Genomic DNA, 21,123 nt, shown 5'->3' on the forward strand with positions numbered 1-21,123 from the left:
CAGCGCCGGGGCTTTTCTCTCCGGGAGGCGCGGCCGAGCCCCGTACCGCAAAGCGGCGGCTCTGCGGGAGTCGGCCGGGGCGCGGAGGCGCCGCCGGCGGCAAATGGCCGCGGCGGGTGGGAGCGCTCCCCGCCGGCTGGGCCGGGCCGGGCCGGGCCGGGCCGGGCCGCTGCGGCGGCGGGGCCGGCCGGGGGCGGGCGCAGGCAGGAGGCCGCCTCCGCACACGCGGAGCTGGGGCGGGCCCGCGCCGCTCGCTCTCGCCGCCGCCGCCGCCTCCTTCCCCGCGGCGCTGGCGCCTGGCCCGTCCTCCCGTGCCGGCGTGCGGGTAAGTGGCACCCCCTCCCCGGCTCCTGCCTGGCGGCGGGCGGAGGCGCGCCCTCCCCCGGCAGCCGCGGCCGCACGGGGCTCCGCGGCAGGCGGCAGCCGCGGCCTCCGCGACGGGGCCGGCTCCTAGCCCCCGCTCCCGGCCCCCCGCTCCCAGCCTGGGCGCGGGGCCGAGGCGGCGGGCGGGGGAGTCCAGCCTCGGGGCAACTTCCCCCCCCCCCGGCTTGCGGCGGGCTTTCCCCGGCCCGCGCCGGGGCTCCCGCGGCGGGAGGGCGGGCGGGCGAGCGAGCGAGCGAGCGGGCGGCTGCCGCGTGGTGCCGTGACCCCAGCGGCTGCCGCCCTTTGCTGCCGCCCTTCGCTCCCGCCTCCTCGCCGTCCTCCCGCCTGCCCCAGCCCCTTCGCTCGTTCTCGCCCTGCCCCGGCAGCCTCGGGGCTGGCAGCGGCGGCGCCGAGCCGCGGGACCTGCCGCCGCTCTTCCGGCCCGTCCCTCTGCCTGCTGCGGCTGCCCGACCCGCTCCCCCTGCACGACGTCTCCGCGTAGGTGCCGAGCCTCTGCTGGCTTCCCAGCCCCCACGGCTGCGAGACGCTTCTTGCACCCGGGCGGGTTCCCCGCTGCCCCCTGCGCCCGCCTGAAGGGGTTGCTTTCGGGCGCTGCTGTATCATCGCGCCCTCCTCCCTCATCGGTCGCCTTTTCATCCGATCTGCCTCGTCTCGTGAGAAACCAGCTTCGCACCCAGCGCTGGCGTGCTCCTGCTCTTTTATTTATTAAGTGGGAGGTACCCCGTAGCCCCCCCCCCCGCTCCCCCAGCGTGTGTGTCTGCCTGACAGGTACCGCACCAGAAGTAATCGCTCAGCGTTTCTTGCTGGGGAGAATCAAGCCCTTTATTTGTAGTAGTAAATTCAGTCTCAGCTGAAACATGGTCTCTGTTGAAATTGCTGCGGAGTTGCTGTTAATGCAAATTCTGGCTTTTATGGAAACACCTGTTTGCTAGGAAAAGGACCGAGATGGTTGAGCAGCTGTCAAAAAATGATAGGTGCCTCTCACTAGCAATCTGCACAAGTGACAGAGTGTGTGCCCCGCTCACTTCAACTTGCTCCTTCAAGTAATTATCCTGCAGAAATTTTCCCAGATGATGGCCACCATTTGGCGCAGGATAGTACTTTGTTGTATGTGAGTCATTCCTCTGCTGTGAGCATAGGCCGTATCTGATAGCTTTGGGGTATTAGTGGCCAATGTTGAATTCTTCAAACAGTTTGTATTGTTCAATAACTAGGTATAATTTTATTTTAGAAACGTGAGATTTGTCTTGTTACCTCCTTTGGCAGGTGTCTCAGAGGATTTCAGTGTGCCAAGTGGTGTTTTATTTGCCATGCAAAGACATAAGCCATTTAGAAGCCTTTTCCACATCAGTGCTTTATAACCGAGGCTCCATAAATTTGGGAACATAGGAGAAGAATCTGGAAATGCTGGTGAATCGCTTCTCTTGGGTACAATTTTTTTCTTATTTTTAAAGAAGGATATTATGTACCTTGTTTTTATTAACAAGGTATTTCACAAACTGAAATTGGTGCTTCCTGCTTAGAAGGTACATTGATTTGCTAATTGTTCCGCTTTCTTCTGCGTGTGTTTTGTCACTCCTCTCTTCAGGCATCATATACACTTTTTTATAAGTTTCTCCTTATTTCCCTTTTGTCCATTCTTTTTTCTAGTATCCATTTTCAGTTCTTCATTTGAGCAGAACATTTCAGGTGTTTCTAAAACAGTTGTTCCTGCCTCTTCACCCTAAGTTTGTGACCTACAATGGAATGTCCAGACAATGAAATCAGCAGTGGCTAACAGCTAACTAGTAACAGTTAGTTAACAACCCAGCAAGTGATGATTATCAAGTTAGTAATGAGTCTTCCTTTAAAAACATACCCTTTAAAATTAAATAGAATATGCTGTCCAGTGACTGGAGAGCTAATACAGGATGATGTGTGTAGCTCTCAAATACTGCTCTGTGCCTAAATTCATTTCTTAGTAGCAGTTGAATCCTATTAATTCAGAAACTTGCCTGTTGTTGTGGGCAAAACTGTCTTGACTCGGGGAATTTAATTTGATTTATTGCCAGTTAACATAAACTTTTAATTACTGATTTGGCTAGTGAGATACAAAGAAGACAACCAGTTAAACAAACTCTTGGGGAAGACTCCTTTCCTCTCCCTTCCCTTCACTCCAGATACCTCCCCTCCCCTGCTTTCCTCCCCTCCCCTCCCCTGGTTGTCCCCACAGGTTCCACTCTGTCCCTGGGGTGAGGCAGCACTGGTGCAGGAGCTTGGGGTTGGTGCATGGAGGTTTCTTTCTGCTGCTCCTTCTTCCTCATTTCTTCTGCTCCCACGTGGGCCCCTCAAGGGTGCGCCTGCCCTGGCGTGAGCACCTCCGCAGGCCGCAGTCACCTGAGGGGTGTCCCTGCCCCAGTGTGGGCACCTTCAGAGGCTGCAGTCCTCTCAGGGGTGTCCCTGCTCTGGTGTGGAGAGCCTCCTTCCACGAGTGCATCTCCAGCCGCGTCCCCAGCAATGCCCCCTTCCTCGTGCCTCCCGCTGTGTCTTTTTTAGCGTGCTGTCACACGCCTCCTCTTGTGCTTCCCGTTGTGCTTTCTGCCACCGGCAGCTCCCCCCTTTCTTAAATAAGTGGGAGCAGAGGCACTGTGTGCTCATCTGATGAGTTGGAGTTTTGGCAGGCGGTGGGTTTTGTCCATTACAGAGCCAGCTGGAACTGGCCATGACCATCACAGGGCAGTTGATGACCTCCTCCCATGCAGTCACCCACTACCAAAACCTACGGTTTATCCCCAACACACCTGTGTGCCAGTTGGGTGATGCTGGGAGAAAGGTCCTGTCGTTGCCTAATTATAGGAACTCTGGTCTCCTTTCACAAATGTAGAAATAAACCCAAACTTCTCTGCTGTAGGGGGCTAAATAGCAATATTGTGTTATGTCACTAGGTTGGTAACACTTTTACAATTCTATTTCTTAGTAACTTGTCTGTCTGAGTAGTGTCTGCTCCTGTGTAACTACTGATACCTGGGTTCAGAGGCGGCTGGTTTCTGTAATGATCACATTCATACATGTTTTCATCGTTGGGGTTTTTTGCCTAAAATTTCCTCAAAGAGTTAGTTTTCCTCTGTTTTTCAGATCTGAAGGTACTAGTTCTGCTGATGCAAAGGTGGCAGCTCAAGTTGCCAGGGAAGAGTCCAGAGCTCTGCTCCACCAGCGTGAGTAGTCATGTTCTTCTCGGAGATCATTTCACTTTGTTGTTTTGTTTGCCCCACTCATTCAATGATTTTGTTATCTCATCCCTCTTACCTTTTGGTCTGAAATGCTGCCACCTTGACTTCCGTGTGGGATTGTGTGTGTTAGAAGAGATGAGATTTCAAGTTTGGGGGAACTGAGCCATCCTCTCTCAATCCTTGCAAGGTGGAATCTTGGTAGAACAAGGAATAATCGAGAGTAGTGATGTTTAACAGAAGGCTTGGGAACAAAAAGTTTCTTAGGCACTAAATTGCTGTTGACAGCAGAGCCTGTGTGCACAGGGCTGGATGCAGCTGTGGTAAGAGTTGGCAAGAGTGACAATGGTGGTAAATGGTCAGTGTAGTATTGAATCCTGCTCTTCCGTAGCCTAACGTGCATGCTGCCTTGGGTGGGTATAAGTCCCTGTAACATCTCCCTTCTCTCTTCCCAAGTACATATTGTTTCTAGCTGTACAAAATCTTTACTTGATGTTTAACTTAAAAATGCAGAAAGTTATGTGGTTTTCCTGAACTGTTGCAGGGTGCAGAGTCCTTGGAGTGAAGAGACTGTGTATTGATAATTGCTCTTAAACAGACAGGAAATAAGCCATTCTTCTTGCTCCTCAGGGCTTTCTATCCTACACTGTGCCTTAAACATGGAAACTGTAGAAATGAATAGTGTATCCTTGAAACGTCCTCACTCTGAGGATGATGTGACTAATGCAGATGAAATTAAAAGACAGAAGATCTCAGAGAAGTCTGAGACAGGGAACGACTCTGGGCAGAGCGTTGAGACTGTAACAGGACAACCTGACAAATCTCTGCTTGAGGACACGAAAAATGAAATAATCCCCAATGAGGAAAGTGAGGAGCAGGAAGATGAGGAACTAGAGGACAGTGATGAAGATGGAGATCCAGAGAGCTTTGCAGACATGATGAAGCATGGCCTGACAGAAAGTGACGTTGGCATAACTAAATTTGTTAGCTCTCATAAAGGGTTTTCTGGAATCTTAAAAGAGAGGTAACTCTTTGTCTTGTTATGTATGTTAATTCCTTGTGTTAAGCAGCTGTTCTCCATTTTCCTTTTATGAGTCACAGGATCCAACTGGATTATGTGCAGCCTCTTGGGAGGTTCATCACTTTCTTCTCCTAGTGCTGAGACTGAAAGAAAGGTTTAATTTGAGACTTTTCTAAATTTTTTTTTTTCCTTCTTTCCTGTCAAATGGAGCTCTGAAAAAGGAAACTGTGTATGGATAGAAACACATGATTACACTGACCTTTGCTATTTCTCTTGCTCTCTGGCAGTAGCATACAGCATAAAACCTTATGCAGTACGCCCACCTTTTGTACCACCGTTCAGTGCTGATACAAGATGCACTGCAGAACGGTGTTGCAACCATCGCTCTTTGGTTTTTCTCTGCCTTTTTTTGTGCTAATGTCTTTAAACACGTGTATTGTCAGATGGTCCGTTAGGCTTTAAATTATAGTCTGGTCAGTTGTAATGTCATTTACAAAACATAAGAAGGAATTTTATAACTCAGGGTGTGGAATTTTACATTATATACTTAATAAGGTATTTGGGTTTTAGTAGCTTTTTTTAATGAAACTTCCAGTTTTTTTTAAATTAAATAACCTCTTTGAATAAAACAGAATGCAAATACAAAAACTCACTGAAGTGAGAATCATTGTTGCCCTGACTTAGCAAAGCAGTTAAGGATGCTTTGTTTACACACCAAGAAGTCCCTGTTTTTAAATACTGGCTTCATATATAGATCATTTTACATAATAAAGTGATATGTACATATATAATATGTACTTAATCTTTATATGCAGCATTAAGCAGCTAGCATAATCCTTCACTGGGGAACACAGTCTGTGCTGAACCTCCTTCTGGGAAATCTGCCAGTTTTGAACCAAGGAGGCCAAAGGTAGCTGGATGGTAGAAACGTTCGTTGGCTCATGGTTTTTCTTTGATACTAGTTTATAATATCTATCATTAATTTAGTTCTGGCGTTTTTATGGTACCAGTCACTAGCATGTCTAGACAGCTACAGATAATAGGAGAGAGGACATATAACACTCCTGAGGAAGGAATTCTACCAATATGATGTATGGCTGCACCAAGGTATGGCAAACGGGGCTTGGGGGAGATACAGTAGAAACATTCCCATGGTGAAGTTTTATTCGTCTTTCAACATTCATAGACTAAGAATTTTTTCTTTTTCTTTTTTTTTTCCTTTACAAGCAAATGCTACTTAAAAATCATTTAGCCATTGCAACATAAACTCTCTGTGCTCTGTTAAAGTCAGGGTGTTTTTGTTATTGGACATAGTGACTTGATTGAAAATGTCACAGTCAAATTCTCTGTTGTTGTCATAGAGTATGCAGAGCAACTGTTTATTTGAAAGATGTTCTTTATAATTGAATGCATGTAACAGAGCTGAATTTGTCCTGCTTTCCTTAGGTTGGCTAACATGCACTTTATTCTATAGCTTATTTGAAGTGACAGAATTAATGCATGTGTGTTCACATTGTAGCAGTGCGGTAGAGTCTTAATTGCTAGTAATGACTGGTATTAAGGATATGCATTACTGATCTCTGCAAGCTAGTGAGAAAATGACTCAGAATAACTACAGCAGGTGTTTGGTTATCTGCAAAGAAGTCTGCTGTGTTTAGATATGCCAGACCTTCTGTGCTCTCATGGTATCCTTCTGAGGGATGGGAATAGGTACAGCCTTCTCACGGTTGAATTTTCTTTTATGTGAATTGAATTATGTGAATTTGGAATTCTTGAGTGAATTCTGCCAACAAAAAGCTTCTTGGGAAAGGACTTTATGTGATGTGGGATTTTTATTTTTTTTTATTACAAATTTAATGCATGTTTCTTCCTATCAGATATTCGGACTTTGTTGTCCATGAAATAGGCAAAGATGGACGTGTGAGCCATTTAGATGACTTTTCTGTTCCAGTGGATGATGAGGTAAATTTTGAGGTAAAGATTTGGTAATGGCTATGCTCCTTAAGCAAAAACATTAAAAGGCTGAAAGATGTTCTGTGAGGGTTATCGAATGTTTGTTTTTCCACCCCCAAATATGTATTAGGACCCATCAGAAGAAACATTTACAGTTTTGTCAGATGAAGACAAGCAGCGTTTAGAGGAGCTCCAGCTTCTTAAGAATAAGGAAACTAGTGTGGCCATAGAGGTAAAATTAATAAATTATATGAAGGGGTGGGGTGGGATGAGAGAGTGAGTGAGTGGAAGGTACGTGACGTACTTTCTAATGCATCTAAGGTATAAAAGCAGTTTGAACATGATGCAACAGGTAATAACTGAATGTTTCCAGTTTAGGGTTTAATTCTGTGAAGCCTTACAGATACACTCAAATTCATACACGAGTTGTCGTTTTGATTTCAGTGGGACTGTACATGTGAACTCAAATACATGTCTTAATTTCTGTGGCGTTAAAATTTTCTTGCAGTATTTTTGTTTTTTGTCTAGTAGTATTTTATAGAATAATTATGCAAGAAGGATTAAATAAAACATCTGTCCTGATGAAAGACTATTTCAAGGTCAGTGTTTAGTGATTTAATAGAAAAGAAGATAAATATGCTCTTCTGTAACAAGCAAAATAAGAAGGTACAAAAGGAAATGAAAACTTTGTATTTTTAAACATCCAAATATTCCATATACTTGAAGAATAACTGTTGAGCTAAACTTGGGACACAGAGATGAGTGGGATTAAATTTGGTATTTTCAAATATGCATTCACACATTAAATAATCTTATCTAGCCATTTTTTTTTTCTTTATTGTATATAGAAAAACTTTGTTTTGCCAGAGTTTTTATTAGAAGAGGGATTTTTATTAAGCACAGAAGAAGGGAATAAATCTTGAGAATTTTCTTTTGTGAATATTGAGGCTGGGGTTTGTAGCAGAGTTGTTCATTATTTTTCAGACTAATTTTAATAAGTAGGCCAGACTTTTGAAAGTATACCTATTCAGTACTTTAGTGTGATTTGGTAGGTTTTCTTTAAGCATGCAAATTTAACTCTTAAGAGAATCCCTCCCATTTTGTATTACTTTATGTGGTTTCTGCATGTGTGTGTATTAACACAGGTAATTGAAGACACCAAAGAAAAAAGAACAGTTATCCATCAGGCTGTGAAGTCCTTGTTTCCTGGACTGGAGACTAAAACTGAAGATCGAGATGGAAAAAAATACATTATTGCTTATCATGCTGCTGGGAAAAAAGCACTGGCAAGTGAGTTTCAGTATCACAGCAGTTGGGTAAAGTAAATGCTAAAATTATCCCCAAACCAAAAATCGTTAGTAAATACTTCAAGTGGGTGGAGTGTACTTTGTAATGTAGTCTGCCTTTGCCTTTTCCTCTTTGAAACTGATGCTGTGCATCTAAAATGACTAGGAACAGAAGGAGTGTCTCAAGTTTAAATTTCTACTTGTTTTTCTTTCCAAATCATTTGTCAAATAAAACCATGTTAGAAGCGAGAGGATTTTTTGCTATTTCAGTGGGAATAGGCAAAATAGGGGCTTTATTTTCAGTATTGGAACTTAGCTTTCATGAACTTAGCTGGACATGTAAGAGTGCATTGTGGAAGTAAGAGGTTGTAGTTGAAATGCATACATTACACTGTCAGTCAGTGTAATCTTGACTGTCTTGAAAATCCATTACAAAATTCTCAATGACGTGAATAGAGACAAGCACCTATTTGTTTTCTCAGAGTTATATTTTTTTATGAACATAATATATTTACCATGATCTTTAAGGCTACTTCTGCTTCCAGGGCTAATTACATTTGCAGAAAATTGTCTTTATTCATTATAAATCACAGTTACTATTTTGGAATAATCAAAGTAATGAAGGATTTTCAAAATGAAGTGTTATCCACCTTAACCTTGCCAAATACTGTTTTGGTTACTGGGGATAAATTCATGTGTTCTATGTCTTTTAATGTTACTACAAATTTGTTGCTACTAAGTGAGAGGATTGTCTACATGCAGAAGGTTGCACGTTTAACGCAAGGTATTAATGTTTTATTTAAACTGATTGCATTCCTATGTCATTTCAACCTACTACAAGTGACAGTATGTAAACCTAGCCCTTTCATTTTGAAGATGAAGGAGATGGAGAAAGGATAAGGAGATAATTTAAAATTGGAAATAACACCATCTCCACATTCAATTTAGTTACTATTTTTTAAGGCTTGTTCTAAGCAAATATGGCAATGTTGTACTTTAATTGGTACAATTATAATATGTTTATGTATCTTGTTTAACCATGTTTAGAAAATTTGTATGTTTGCATGCTTTTTGCATGGAGTATGTATACTTAACACCACAAAATTCTCCTCAGACAGTTTTGTTCTCTGTTGGTTCGTACTGGTTTTACCTCCACCTTTTCCTTCTGCTGCTTCTATTCTTTAACCATTGTTACAGTGAAGTGATTGTTATTGAGCTGACCAATCTGATTTAAGAGATACTGTATAAAAGAATTTAAGTATTGGAAATATGCTGAAAAGAATTTAGTGATGTGTCTCTAGGATTAAAACATTATCTGGAGCACCATCTTGTGATGCAGAGAAGCATCATCCATTCAAACTTGGATTCCTAAGCTGTGATGGTACAAACACCTGTGCATGTTGGTGGAGATGTGTGCAGTTTCAGTGAGTGTGTGTAAATGCTTATGAATGTAGGATTTAAGAGTGCAAGTTCTTTTTAGTCAGGATTATATTTATCTTTTGTGTTTATATAGCCACTAATGCATCTTAGTCCTGAGTGGGTTCCCCAGGCAAGAAACATTTCAGAAGTGTAGAATATTCGAAGATTAGCTGAAATACCTGATTACTTTTGTTGATAATGTAAAAGGCTACCAAACATCCTTTGCCTAAAATTTAAAATTAGAAGCTGCTTTGTGTCTATAGTAAGTTTACACCCAAAATACTTAAAATACTGCCTTACTAAATTGTCAGTAAACTGTTTCATCATTGTCCACAAATGAAGTTTGTTGCATCTCCAATTGAAGCTTTCCATATGTTCACTGTTTGCCTCTGCACGATTCCATTGCATAACTGTCTAAATTGCTGTCATCCACCACCTAACTGTTGGATGCTCCCTAAAGCATAAACAATCCCATAACCATAAACCTGCATGTTCACCTCTAAAAACCCTTTGACAGTCTAAAAATTAAATGCTACTCTCTTGTGCTCTTTATGCTATGCATTGGGACAGAGGTCAGAACTGCAACAGGTAAGAGATGTTGACATTTCATGCTAACAAAATGAAATGCCAACCATTATGACCTCCTAAATAGCAACAAGACTGGCCAAACTAGTAACAATTAATTCATCAACATACACACACACCCCCACACACCCCCAATAAGTTATGCTTAAAATTCCCTGCAACAGCCAAAAATTGGGCTTGTGCTACCTCTTTTTCCTAGTGCAGTACAGGCAGTAGTCATTCAGTGCAGAGAACGTCTGCCAGTAATAAGTGACGTGAATTACCAGTTTTGACAATACTGTTTGACATCCATGGTAAATTTTCTATTGACTTCATTAAGCTGAGCCTTTGCCCTTCAGCCTTGTATTTCAGACACTACTATCTGTATTTATACAACCTTAAAAGTATATATCATACATTCCAATATTACAAAAAGAGCTTCCAGCCCTCGAGTTGCAGCAAAAGGTTTGGAAAAAGGGCTTAGAAATATGATTTTACTCTCAAAAATGTAACGACTCTGAAACGTAGCAATAGGGAGTGCAAACTGTCCTTCTGGTCCGTCTACCCAGTTGAATACTTTGAAGTAGTGGTTGAGGAATGGTTAAATATCAGGACTGTAACTGCAGCCTCCCAGTACACAGCATGACGGGCAGTGTGGTGGATAGGCACGTGGCTGTGACGCCGAAAGTATGAGGAGCCCATTGGTAGGTATAGTATCTATAGAGTCCTTTTAGTCTAGCCCAGATTATGGCTCACTTTTTGAAGGGTGTTGAAATGACCGCGTGTAAGATGGATTAAATTTAAAGAATGATTCCAGCTGGAGAAGACTTTCCTTGTGAATCACGCTCTGTCTTCCTCTCTTCCCTTCTAATTACCAAGTTCTTCATGGAGAACCTTGCTCTTCAAGCTGAATGCAGTGTTTCATTGACTGTGTTTAAGAGCAGTGGTGGCTAAGAAGGGAGACCAGCAGGAGCGTGAGGTCTCTTAACAGGCTTTGGACCATGCTGCTCAGTTTAGGCCCTAGGAAACTCCATTGGGGGGGCTTTGCTTAGAAACTGATGGTACAAGGCAAGTGTTGCAATAATTTTTAAGTGATTAAAAACTATGTGTATAGTATTTTATACTGTAGCATCCAAAACTGTTTTTGCAGAAGTGTGTGTATGGATGGCAGCTTCTCAAAAAAGCAAGAATTATCTTTTACCAGAAAGTTTCCTGAAAATTAAACATATTCACTGGCTGTGTGGGATATCTGGCTTTATTAAACTAACAGGAGCAAAAAGAGCAAAATTTCCCAAGAACTTCTTTCCTGCATTGGTGTTTATATACTGGAACAGGACTGGCTTTTTTCAGTTAGCTTTTGCTGTTAACGAAATACACTTAAGCCCTTTTTGTACAAAACCAGGAATGTCTGCTTGGTGGCTATCAAGAGATAACGGACTTCTGATTTAAAACAAAACCAAATCCTTAGTTTTCTTCTTACAAAACAAGAATTGGTAAACAAAGCACCTCAAAATTGATTGCTAAACTTGTGTAGAATCAGTCCGCCTTCCCAGTAATGTCATCAACAGTGGATGATTGTAAAAGGAAAGTTTTATCTCTGGAGGCTTTTATGTGCAACAAAAGCTTGACAAATACATTGACAGTTTTCTTCCCTCTCCAGAAAACGCCTAATTGTACAGAATTGTAAATCAGTTGTAAGTCTGCCGGAGCTGAAGTTATTTCGCCCTCTGGCCTTCCCTAAACACTGCACAGTATCTGGCTTGAATTATTTGTTAATGTCTCTATTATGCCAGATATCTCTCTTCCACAGGATTTAAAAAAAAATTCACCTTAAAATAATTTCTTATATTTTTTTTTTAGTCTTTTGTAGAGATACAACCCATGCTTTTGCATGACACACAAAAAATCCTACAGAAGTAAAGAATATGTTAGTACTATAAGTAATAATTGTAGTCTTCCCACAAACAGGCCTCCAGTGGTCCTCATCTGTTAATTATAGAAGGTCCTAGATGAAATGTGGAGTGGCTTTTATTGTTGAAAGTCAGTGTAATTATAATGTTTTTGAGAAATTCAATCAGGCAATATGGCAGTTAAATGATTAGGGTATATTTTTAATAATTTCGTGATGAAGGAACTGTCACCATTTCGTTCAAGATTTTCTAGGTGACAGAATTGATTAAAGAAAAGCATACAGCCCAGTGGAAGGGGAGAAGGTCTTTTTCAAGGGGAGAAGGTCTTTTTCAATGTGCTTTGCAGCTTTTTTTTTTTTCTTTTTTTTTTTTTTAAAGCAGATGGAAATTAGCAGAAATCGACTCTTGCACATTTGTTTTAAATGTAGCTGCAATGGCAAAGATTCTAATTAAATTTAAAAAAATTGACACTTTACAAATTTTCACCTTTCTTTTTTAAAGATCCAAGAAAACACTCTTGGCCAAAATCTAGGGGAAGCTACTGCCACTTTGTACTGTACAAGGAGAACAAGGATACTATGGATGCCATTAATGTCCTATCCAAATTTTTAAGGTAAGGCTGTTGTTTCTGCCAGCCTGGATAGCATGCAGTCCTCCCCCTTGTCCTGGTTTCGGCTAGGATAGAGTTAATTTTCTTCCTAGTAGCTTGTATAGTGTTGTGTTTTGGATTTAGTATGAGAAGAATGTTGATAACACACTGATGTTTTCAGTTGTTGCTAAGTAGTGTTTAGTCTAAAGTCAAGGATTTTTCAGCTTCTCATGCCCAGGCAGCGAGAAAGCTGGAGGGGCACAAGAAGCTGGGAGGGGACACAGCCAGGACAGCTGACCCAAACTGGCCAAAGGGGTATTCCACACCATGTGACATCATGCCCAGTGTATAAACTGGGGGGAGTGGGGGCTGGGGGGGCAGGGACAGATTGCTGCTTGGGAACTAACTGGGCATCAGTCAGTGAGTGGTGAGCAGTTGCATTGTGCATCACTTGTTTTGTATATTCCAATTCTTTTATTTATATTGTCATTTTATTATTAATATTATCATTATTATTTTCTTCCTTTCTATCCTATTAAACTGTCTTTATCTCAACCCACAAGTTTTACTTTTTTTTTTTTTTTTCTCTCCCAATTCTCTCCCCCATCCCACTGGGTGGGGGGGAGTGAGTGAGCGGCTGCGTGGTGCTTAGTTGTTGGCTGGGGTTAAACCCCTGTATATTTCATGTTACTGTGAATGTTATGCTTCAGAATTGTGTAAGAGCAACACAAGTGATTACTATTGCCTAATTTGTAGCCAGTGTTTAAAAAAAAAAAGTTATTTTAGAATATCAAATTTGAAACTTGTAAGTTTTGGAAGGAGGTGAGAATGGAACAGAATGATCCCAAGAAATTTAAAAGACTGTACTCTACTACTTCAACGGAAAAAGGTCCACAATTGAAGTTGGCTGATGTGAGAAAGGCTTGGCAGCTCAAAGCCTTAATGTGCGTAACCTGAATTAAAAGCCATTTTTTTCCCCAGTGTGTGAATATATGCAAGTATGTTATGAACCTGTCGGATATTGTTGTGATAATATGCTGATCAGTTCCTAAGCAGTTACAGTTGATAAACTGTTGTTCCATGTATTAATTTCTCCATGGCAACACAGTCTTAGTTTCTTTCACCCCATCAAGTGCAGCAACAAAAAGATTTGCCAAAGGCGTGATGTGAACACAGTGAATTGCAGGGGAAGGACTACTTTAAAATTGGGTCAATTCAGTGATCTACTTATAGGGAAACTTCGCTACTTCCCTTCTTTTCCCTTCGCCCTTCCTGTCCAAAAAGAAATGTATGTAATCTAGACTCTTAACCAGTATACTACTAGTGTATGTATTTGAGAACAGAATGGTAGGAGCATAGTTTGGTGGAAGAATTTATGTAATGGCAATCCTGCTACCCCCTGGTGCCCATAGCTGGAATAACTGGAAATATTCCCTGTGTAACACAGGCTGTAAAGTACAAAGTGGAAAAAGGAAATTTTCCACTCAAGGAAAGAAATGGATCAAATTTTAAATTAACTTCTCATATTCTCACATAATGTGTGTGCATGGTATTCAAACAGACATGTAATTTGAAGTTTAAGGAAGAAATGAACATGTTTAGTTGTTTGGGGTTTTTTTGTTTTTTTTTTTTTTTTTTTAGTGGAATTAGTGGTGGCTGCATGTTTGTGCATTGAGTGGATGTATATAAAGAAGTACTTCAAAGCTTATATTCTGAAAGCACAGGTGTGGCAAAAGCGAATCTGTCTACGTATATTTTTTTTCTGTGTTTTATGTACTTATTGATGCGATTAGAAAATGTCACATGTCAAATTGTAGCCAGTTCTGGGGAATATATGTATATTTTCTATTTTTAATACTGAAGATTAATAATTCTAGGTACTTATAGTGAAAATTATGTTCTATCTGTGGCTATTTTAATATACATAATATCTGTTACTGTTGCTTTTAAGAGTGAAGCCAAACATATTTTCCTACATGGGAACTAAAGATAAAAGGGCTATAACAGTTCAAGAGATCGCTGTTCTTAGGTAAGTGAAAGTACACTGGAGTATTTGCACTTGTGCCATGATAGCTTGAATATCTTGCTAAATACCTTGAAGACTCAGTATGCATGTGATGCAAATGGCAGATTCAGGTCCTGATCTTGTAAAGCACATGTATTAATGAAGATGCTATAATCCTCTTTTATTCCATGGTAATTGCTAGTATTTTCAGTCAGTGGTGCTCCGAGTCATAGGCTGGATACATGTATTTGGCTGAAGCAGTGGGCCCAATTGCCTACGTGCTCTTACTTTGCATGGCTCCCATGCAACAGCAGAAAAACAGAATGACACAGTGAAAATTATGTCCTGTTTCCTTCCTGACTTTTGTTTCCCCCTTCCTCCAGCTGGAATCCTATTTTCTTTCTCACTGAACACTCTGAACAGCTCCAGAGAAGGCTAACCACTGTCTTTGCTCATCTGTGAGTAGCCAGAAGAGGCAAAAATTTATGAGGAATTTTTCCTGCCTTAACCTACTCGCATAAGTCATCTACTAAGAGAAAATAAATTTTGTTTTCCATATATTCCAAGATAATTATATTGTTTCCGGGCACTTGAAATTAGTGTTACATCCATAACCAAGAATGATGGATGCCTCGCAGTCATATATTACAATATCTGTTTAGCTAGCTGGAATATTCTGCCTGGACTACTATTTACAACTCTTTGAAAACCACACTCCTCAGGTGAGGAATTCCAAGGTTTGAAAGCCAGAAATTTGATCAAATCCTTGTTAAAAGGGGGGCATTCACTACTTAACTGTTCATATTTTTTCTCCCAGTGGTTTGCATGTGCATACGTTGGCACACATAAAAGGAATTACTGATTTATGAATTGTGAGAAGCCCCAGATTCTTGTTGCTGCAAGGCAAGTTTGCAAAGTGATGACAATTAACCAAACTTGTGGTGTAGCCATCTCAGGTGCTGTTCCTTTACTTTTAACATGATCACATTTAATGTTGTGTCCAAGAGCTTCAGTGTTTTGTAAGCATTGCCTGCGGAGGAGAGTACTGATTTGTGGTGTCTGTTCAGTAGTGCCACAGTACCCGACTCTCCTGCGCAGCCTTGGAGAAGGATGGTGCAGGAGAGGAGACATTACCATTTATCAGCCTGGTCTGAGCTGGGTACGCTGGCCATGCTAGTTGATAAACTTGTCTATCCTGGTATAAATTTTAGTGGAAGTGTCAAAGAGCAGTTTGGTGATGCAAAGAACAGGGTATGCTTCCACAAGTACTAGCAACAAAAATGGCAGATACCAGTGACAGACTGGATTTCATATTTCTTCATCTGCACTAAGCTTACACAGTGGCTAATTACTTAAGTCCGTGGTTATGACTGCTAACTGGAGTGTATTCATCGTGTCCTTACTCAAATAAAGCAGAGTTCAGCTTGTGGGGTACGGTATACATCAATATTGCAACGTACTTTTTGTTGAGTGCATACTGTAACATAGATCTGAAAAGACAGTACTAACAGCCTTTGTCACAGTATACATTTTCTCTTGATAAGTAGCCTTAAGAATTACCTGTTCTTTTCTTTTAGGTATTTCATTAAAATACTTCAAAAAGGCAACAATAGAAAATGGGGGAAACTGGACTTGCTGCTTTTTGTTCTGAAATGATGGCATTTCTATATTTATTTAACTGTGTTTTTCTAGGCATAGGTTTGGTCACCGTTGTCTGTTTCTTTTTAGAATCACTGCACAAAGACTTGCTCATTTGAATAAATGTTTGATGAACTTCAAATTAGGAAATTTCAGTTACAAGAACCATCCACTGAAATTAGGAGAACTGCAAGGGAACCATTTCACTGTTGTTCTCAGGTAGTATGTTAGTATGTATTTAGACAGTTCTGTTAGAATTTTTTTTTTTTCTCTTTAAATAGTTAAGGGATATGGGTGCATCTTGTGTTACAAAAAAGAAGAAAAGTCCTTCTATTGACAGGAGTCCGTTGAATTTGATAAGTGCTATATAATGTTGATGTTGAGCTTTAGTATTATGGGGATCACAAAATACAGTAAGCCCTTAAGCTGTCTGTAACCCTTTTTTTTTTTTTTTTTTTTTTTAATACTAGAAACATAACAGGAACTGATGACCAGATAGAGCAAGCAATGCACTCTCTCAGGGAAATTGGATTCATTAATTACTATGGAATGCAAAGATTTGGAACCACAGCTGTTCCTACATATCAAATTGGCAGGTACGTGTTGTTTTCATCCTTTTTTTTTTTTTTAGATTTTATTTTTATCTCTGTATAATTTCTAATGTATTTTGGGGAATGTTTTTCTAGCATATTGCATGTGACAGTTTTAATTTTAGACTTAAGAAAGAACTTGTTTCTGAACTTGCTTCAGCACGTATCTTGCATAATACCACTACTTTTAATATTCCATAAATCTAAACACTAATACTTCTTTTTTTGCATAAGTTGGCTAAATCTCCTTAAAATATATTTAGTCAGTTCTTAATAAACTTTACTGTTTGAATCTTAGAGCTATTCTACAGAACAATTGGAATGAAGTAATGGATTTGATATTAAAACCACGACCAGGAGGTAAGGACTGAAAAATGATACATCAAGTGTTTCTGCCTCTCCTCTTCCAAGAACTCTAAGTTCAGGAAAAACACTTTTAGATTTTGATTCTTTTAATTTGAAAGGACATTTGTGAGGACAGCTTTGCACATGCTAAACTTCAGCCAGTTTAGCAATGCAGAAGCAATCTTCAGACTCTCTGCTTCTCTTTCCTTGCTGTGCGGTTTCTTGCATTGGGGGTGAAAAGGGACCTGAATACTTACACACAGAGTCTGCTCAGACTTCATGTGAAGCCTTCCAGCCTCAACTATTCTGTGATTCTGTTAATCTGTGTAATTATTGTGACTGAAACTTTAATTTTTCAGTAGTTTTAACAAAAGGCGTGATGGATGCTGTTTTGGTGTGTAGTTAAAATATTTTTGTTTTACATCCTTGTTCTAGCTGAAAAGGGATACTTGGTAAAATGCAGAGAAGAATGGGCAAAGACTAAAGATCCAGCAGCAGCCCTCAAGAAACTACCCGTAAAAAGGTGCGTGGAAGGACAGCTTCTACGTGGACTCTTAAAGTATGGAATGAAGAACATAATCTCTGCATTTGGCATAGTGAGTGTAAAAGTGCTGTGGGGTATTTACTTGAATAAACATTGTTTTGATGGTATCATGATGAATTTGAAATAGACTCATAGATGCTTGATGAATAGAAGGTTAAGTGTAAAATCTTTACATTTATCCTTTTTGCTTGAAGTATTGCCGCATGGTAACTGATGACATCTGTAATTAATGTATGCATAATGAGCTTTCCAATTTATACAACAAACTCTGGTATGTTGGAAGCAATACAGTTATACTTAGTAACCATGTATAATACAGATCTGAGAATTGTGCAAAGGTTCAGTATCAGAGTTCTTCTTTTGCTTTAAAAGTATAAATCAAACTGATAGTGTGCTATTGAATCAGCTTGGCATAGAGGTGGTGGATTCACTGTCATTTTCGAGTACTGTAATCAAGATCAAGTCTTTGGAGAAAATACCTCATCACCAGCAAACTACTGGCCCATCGTAGGAGCCGAGGAATAATTTCTTGTTTATGAAGAAGATAATTAGAGTAACACTGTGCTTTCACATCTGCAAAGTTTACTTAAGATTTCAGGAGGTTGAGTATGAATTCAGTGTTTTGTAATAGCCCCAGGTGTTTGATGAGCTGTTGAATAAAAAAAAAAGCTTTTTTTTTTTTTTTTTTTTTCTTAATTTAAGTACAGGGGGTTTTTTGTGTGGATTTCAAATGTATAAAAGCATTATTTCTTCACATACCTTTTTCCCAAATAATGAACAAAAATCAAATCTGTATATGAAGAAATTGTGTTAGTCTTGTTGCTGGAGAAGGTAACATTTCAAATATATGCCTTTTTGGTTATGATTGAGAAAAAAACCTAAAAATACATCTTTCTGATGTTTCACTTCTTTTTTCTTTACCTCTAGATACCAAGAAATAATCGTTTAATGTATATTCATAGCTACCAGAGTTATGTGTGGAATAATATGGTGAGCAAGAGAATAGAAGAATATGGGCTTAGAGCTGTACCAGGAGATCTCACACTTAAAGGAGGTAAAATCAGACAAACAAAAAGTTTTGCGGTGTAGTTCAAATTCCTAGGAAAACAAGGCACATATCTGTTTATGTGATACTGCATACATATTTTCTTTTTCCCTCTCACCCATTTTGGTCCAGTGATTTTTGAATCCATTGGCCAGTTTTAGTTAAATTTTGCAAGGAATTGTAAGTTAGGTATTACACATCCATGCGCTGTTGGTTTGCTTGTTTTCCCAAATAGCTGGATAGGGAAGAGAGACAATGAAGGACTGATTGTTCTCAAGAATGAACTCAAACCTAGTTGAGCTATGGAGAACTATGGAAGGATGTTAGGAATGTTTTAACCACAAAAGTTTTTGTTTGCGTTAGTGTCTTGTAAAGCAGAAGCTCCACTCAGTTAAAACTTTCTTCACTTGGATTTGCTCTGGCATTTCCCTGGGGTGAGAATATCCGCAGTATTTCTCCTTCATGTATGCCTGGTAAGGGGATTATTCATCTAGCAGTCCTTATTTCATTCAACTTTAAAAAGTCACTGGAAACCAGGCTGTGATTCTGCTGGCAACTGTGACAGCCTTGAGGACTGTTACTTCTTTTCTTGGAAATGTTGTCTATTAAGTGGACTTAAAACACCGTAGTTATCCCTCTCAAAGTAGGCTTTGTTTCAATCAAATGGTTCATTTTAAATTTAGCTAATGTTAACTGTCACAGGCATCCATACTGGTAACTCTTCATTTTTCTGTCCTGATTGTAGCCACAGCTGTTCATATCGAAGAAGAAGATGTTGATAACTACACTATCCATGATGTAGTGATGCCGTTACCTGGATTTGATGTTATTTATCCAAAGCATAAAAGTAAGTCTGACTGTTAACTTATGTACTTACTCTGAAAATGTAAGTCTGCTTTAAGATTGTTCTTAAAAGGAAGATTAGATCTACCCAACCTTGGTGACCATTAAAACAATACACTATTTCAGATCTCTGATACATTACTGTCAGCCTCTCCCATTTTGATAATAATAGTCTACATTGTAACTTGTTTCACTTAACATCAGTCTGTTTCATATTTCTTTTTAGCTCATAGCTTTTCCAAAGAAAGAGATTTTTTACTGAGGCAAAATTATTTATCTCAGCACAAATGGAAAAAAATGGTGAAATGTTAATTGAAAAGTGTATGCATTTGATTTTTAAATTAGAAAACAAACCAAACTTCTAGAATTTGTAACCCAAGCAAACGCTTGGAAGTTAGAAAGAAGAAACAGATCTGTTTAATTAAATATTAACCAACATGAATGTTTAAAAAAAAATACTTAAAAAAGCATATCTTTCATCTCCTGTTTATACAGTGTCTTGGATCTAAATTGTTTTTAATGGAATAGGTTGAGTGATCTATAATTAATTGCATGGAGCATGATGTTACTATTAAGGGATAGAGTTGTAGAAGCATTTCAGTTGGAAAGGACCTCAGGAGGCCATCTGGTCCAACCTTTTGGTCAAAGCAAGGTCATTGCTGTATTTGGGCCAGCTTGCTCAGGGCTTTGTCTGAAACTTTCAAGAACAAATAGTCTCTAAGTCTTCTCTTCTCTAAGCTAAAGAAGCCCTGTTCTCTTGGACTGTCCTTACAGCACATGGGCTACAACCCCTGGCCATTGAGGTTGTCCTCCATTGGACTCATTCAAGTTTATCAGCATCAACTTTGTAGTGGGCGCACTATTCTAAGCGCAGTCTCATTAGTGCCCAGTAAAGGGCAGTAATTGTTTTTCTTTGTGTGGCTACTGGCTAAGCTCCTGATGCTATTAGCTTTTGTTGCTGCCAGGGCGCTCTGTTAAGTCTTCTTTCCACTGGGAGTCCCAGGTGACTGTCGGCAGAGTTGCTCCCTAGCCTGGACCATTGCAAGGAGTTAATCACTCTCAGGTACAGGACTTTGTCCTTGCTGAATTTCATGAGGTTTCTCTTGGCCCATTCCTCTAGCCTGCCTAAGTCCCTCTGAATGGCAGTCCTGCCTTGAGTGTATCGACTGCCACCCCAGCTTGATTTGTCCACAAACTTGTTGGGGGGAATTCCAGCTCCTCCTCCACATATGCTGATAAAGGTAACAGGACACATCCCAGTTCCTTGAGGAACTCTGCTTGTAACGAGCTTCTAGGTAGAGCTCAAACCAGTAGTGATTATCCTTTGAGACAATGAGCTAGAGAGTTCTTTACCCATCTAGCAGTCCACCCACTGTAATGTTCTAATCTTGGATACAAGGATGCTGTGGGAACATGTCAACAGCCTTGCTAAAGGCAAGGTAGGCAACAGTCACTGCTCTCCCCTCATCTACAGGTGTAATAATTTCATCATAGAAGGCAGTAGGGTTGGTCGGTTTTTTCGTTTTTCTTTTCCTTTTTCCCTCTTTGGTAAAACCATGCTCACCACTATTCTCATTGTGTGCCCAGAAACATGTTCCAAGAGGATTAGCTCCATTATTTTTCCTAGGGACCAAAGTGAGTCTGACTGGTCTGTAATTCCCTAGATCATACTTCTTGCCCTTTCTGAAGGTGGGTGCAACGCTTGGTTTTCTGCAGTCGCCTGGGACCTCCCCAGATCAACATGATCTTTCAGAGATGATAGAGAAAAGCTTTACCATGAT

At 40.3% G+C, this 21,123-nt stretch overlaps 1 protein-coding gene across 12 annotated transcripts in view; it reads left to right on the forward strand.

The window, feature by feature from the left end:
- PUS7 (pseudouridine synthase 7) overlaps window positions 1–21,123 on the forward strand; it is a 48,293-nt gene that overhangs the window by 23,021 nt on the left and 4,149 nt on the right. Inside the window, exons 1-17 of one of the 12 annotated variants that reach the window (XM_030013311.1) lie at window positions 211–325; window positions 1,651–1,812; window positions 3,499–3,578; window positions 4,135–4,614; window positions 6,489–6,585; window positions 6,695–6,796; window positions 7,710–7,854; window positions 9,840–9,857; window positions 12,245–12,356; window positions 14,284–14,361; window positions 14,721–14,795; window positions 16,066–16,194; window positions 16,446–16,571; window positions 16,864–16,925; window positions 17,346–17,506; window positions 18,382–18,508; window positions 19,245–19,346. In XM_030013311.1, coding sequence (XP_029869171.1) covers window positions 4,250–4,614; window positions 6,489–6,585; window positions 6,695–6,796; window positions 7,710–7,854; window positions 9,840–9,857; window positions 12,245–12,356; window positions 14,284–14,361; window positions 14,721–14,795; window positions 16,066–16,194; window positions 16,446–16,571; window positions 16,864–16,925; window positions 17,346–17,506; window positions 18,382–18,508; window positions 19,245–19,346 — 1,699 coding nt within the window. In that variant the 5' untranslated portion in view covers window positions 211–325; window positions 1,651–1,812; window positions 3,499–3,578; window positions 4,135–4,249. Of the gene's footprint in view, window positions 1–210; window positions 326–1,130; window positions 1,153–1,650; window positions 1,911–3,498; window positions 3,579–4,134; window positions 4,615–6,488; window positions 6,586–6,694; window positions 6,797–7,709; window positions 7,855–9,839; window positions 9,858–12,244; window positions 12,357–14,283; window positions 14,362–14,720; window positions 14,796–16,065; window positions 16,195–16,445; window positions 16,572–16,863; window positions 16,926–17,345; window positions 17,507–18,381; window positions 18,576–19,244; window positions 19,347–21,123 lie in introns of those variants that run through there. The other 11 variants (XM_041123237.1, XM_030013310.2, XM_041123238.1 and 8 more) reach the window with 11 other exon arrangements.

This window comes from Aquila chrysaetos, chromosome 5, assembly GCF_900496995.4.
Source record: "Aquila chrysaetos chrysaetos chromosome 5, bAquChr1.4, whole genome shotgun sequence".
Lineage (NCBI taxonomy): Eukaryota > Metazoa > Chordata > Aves > Accipitriformes > Accipitridae > Aquila > Aquila chrysaetos.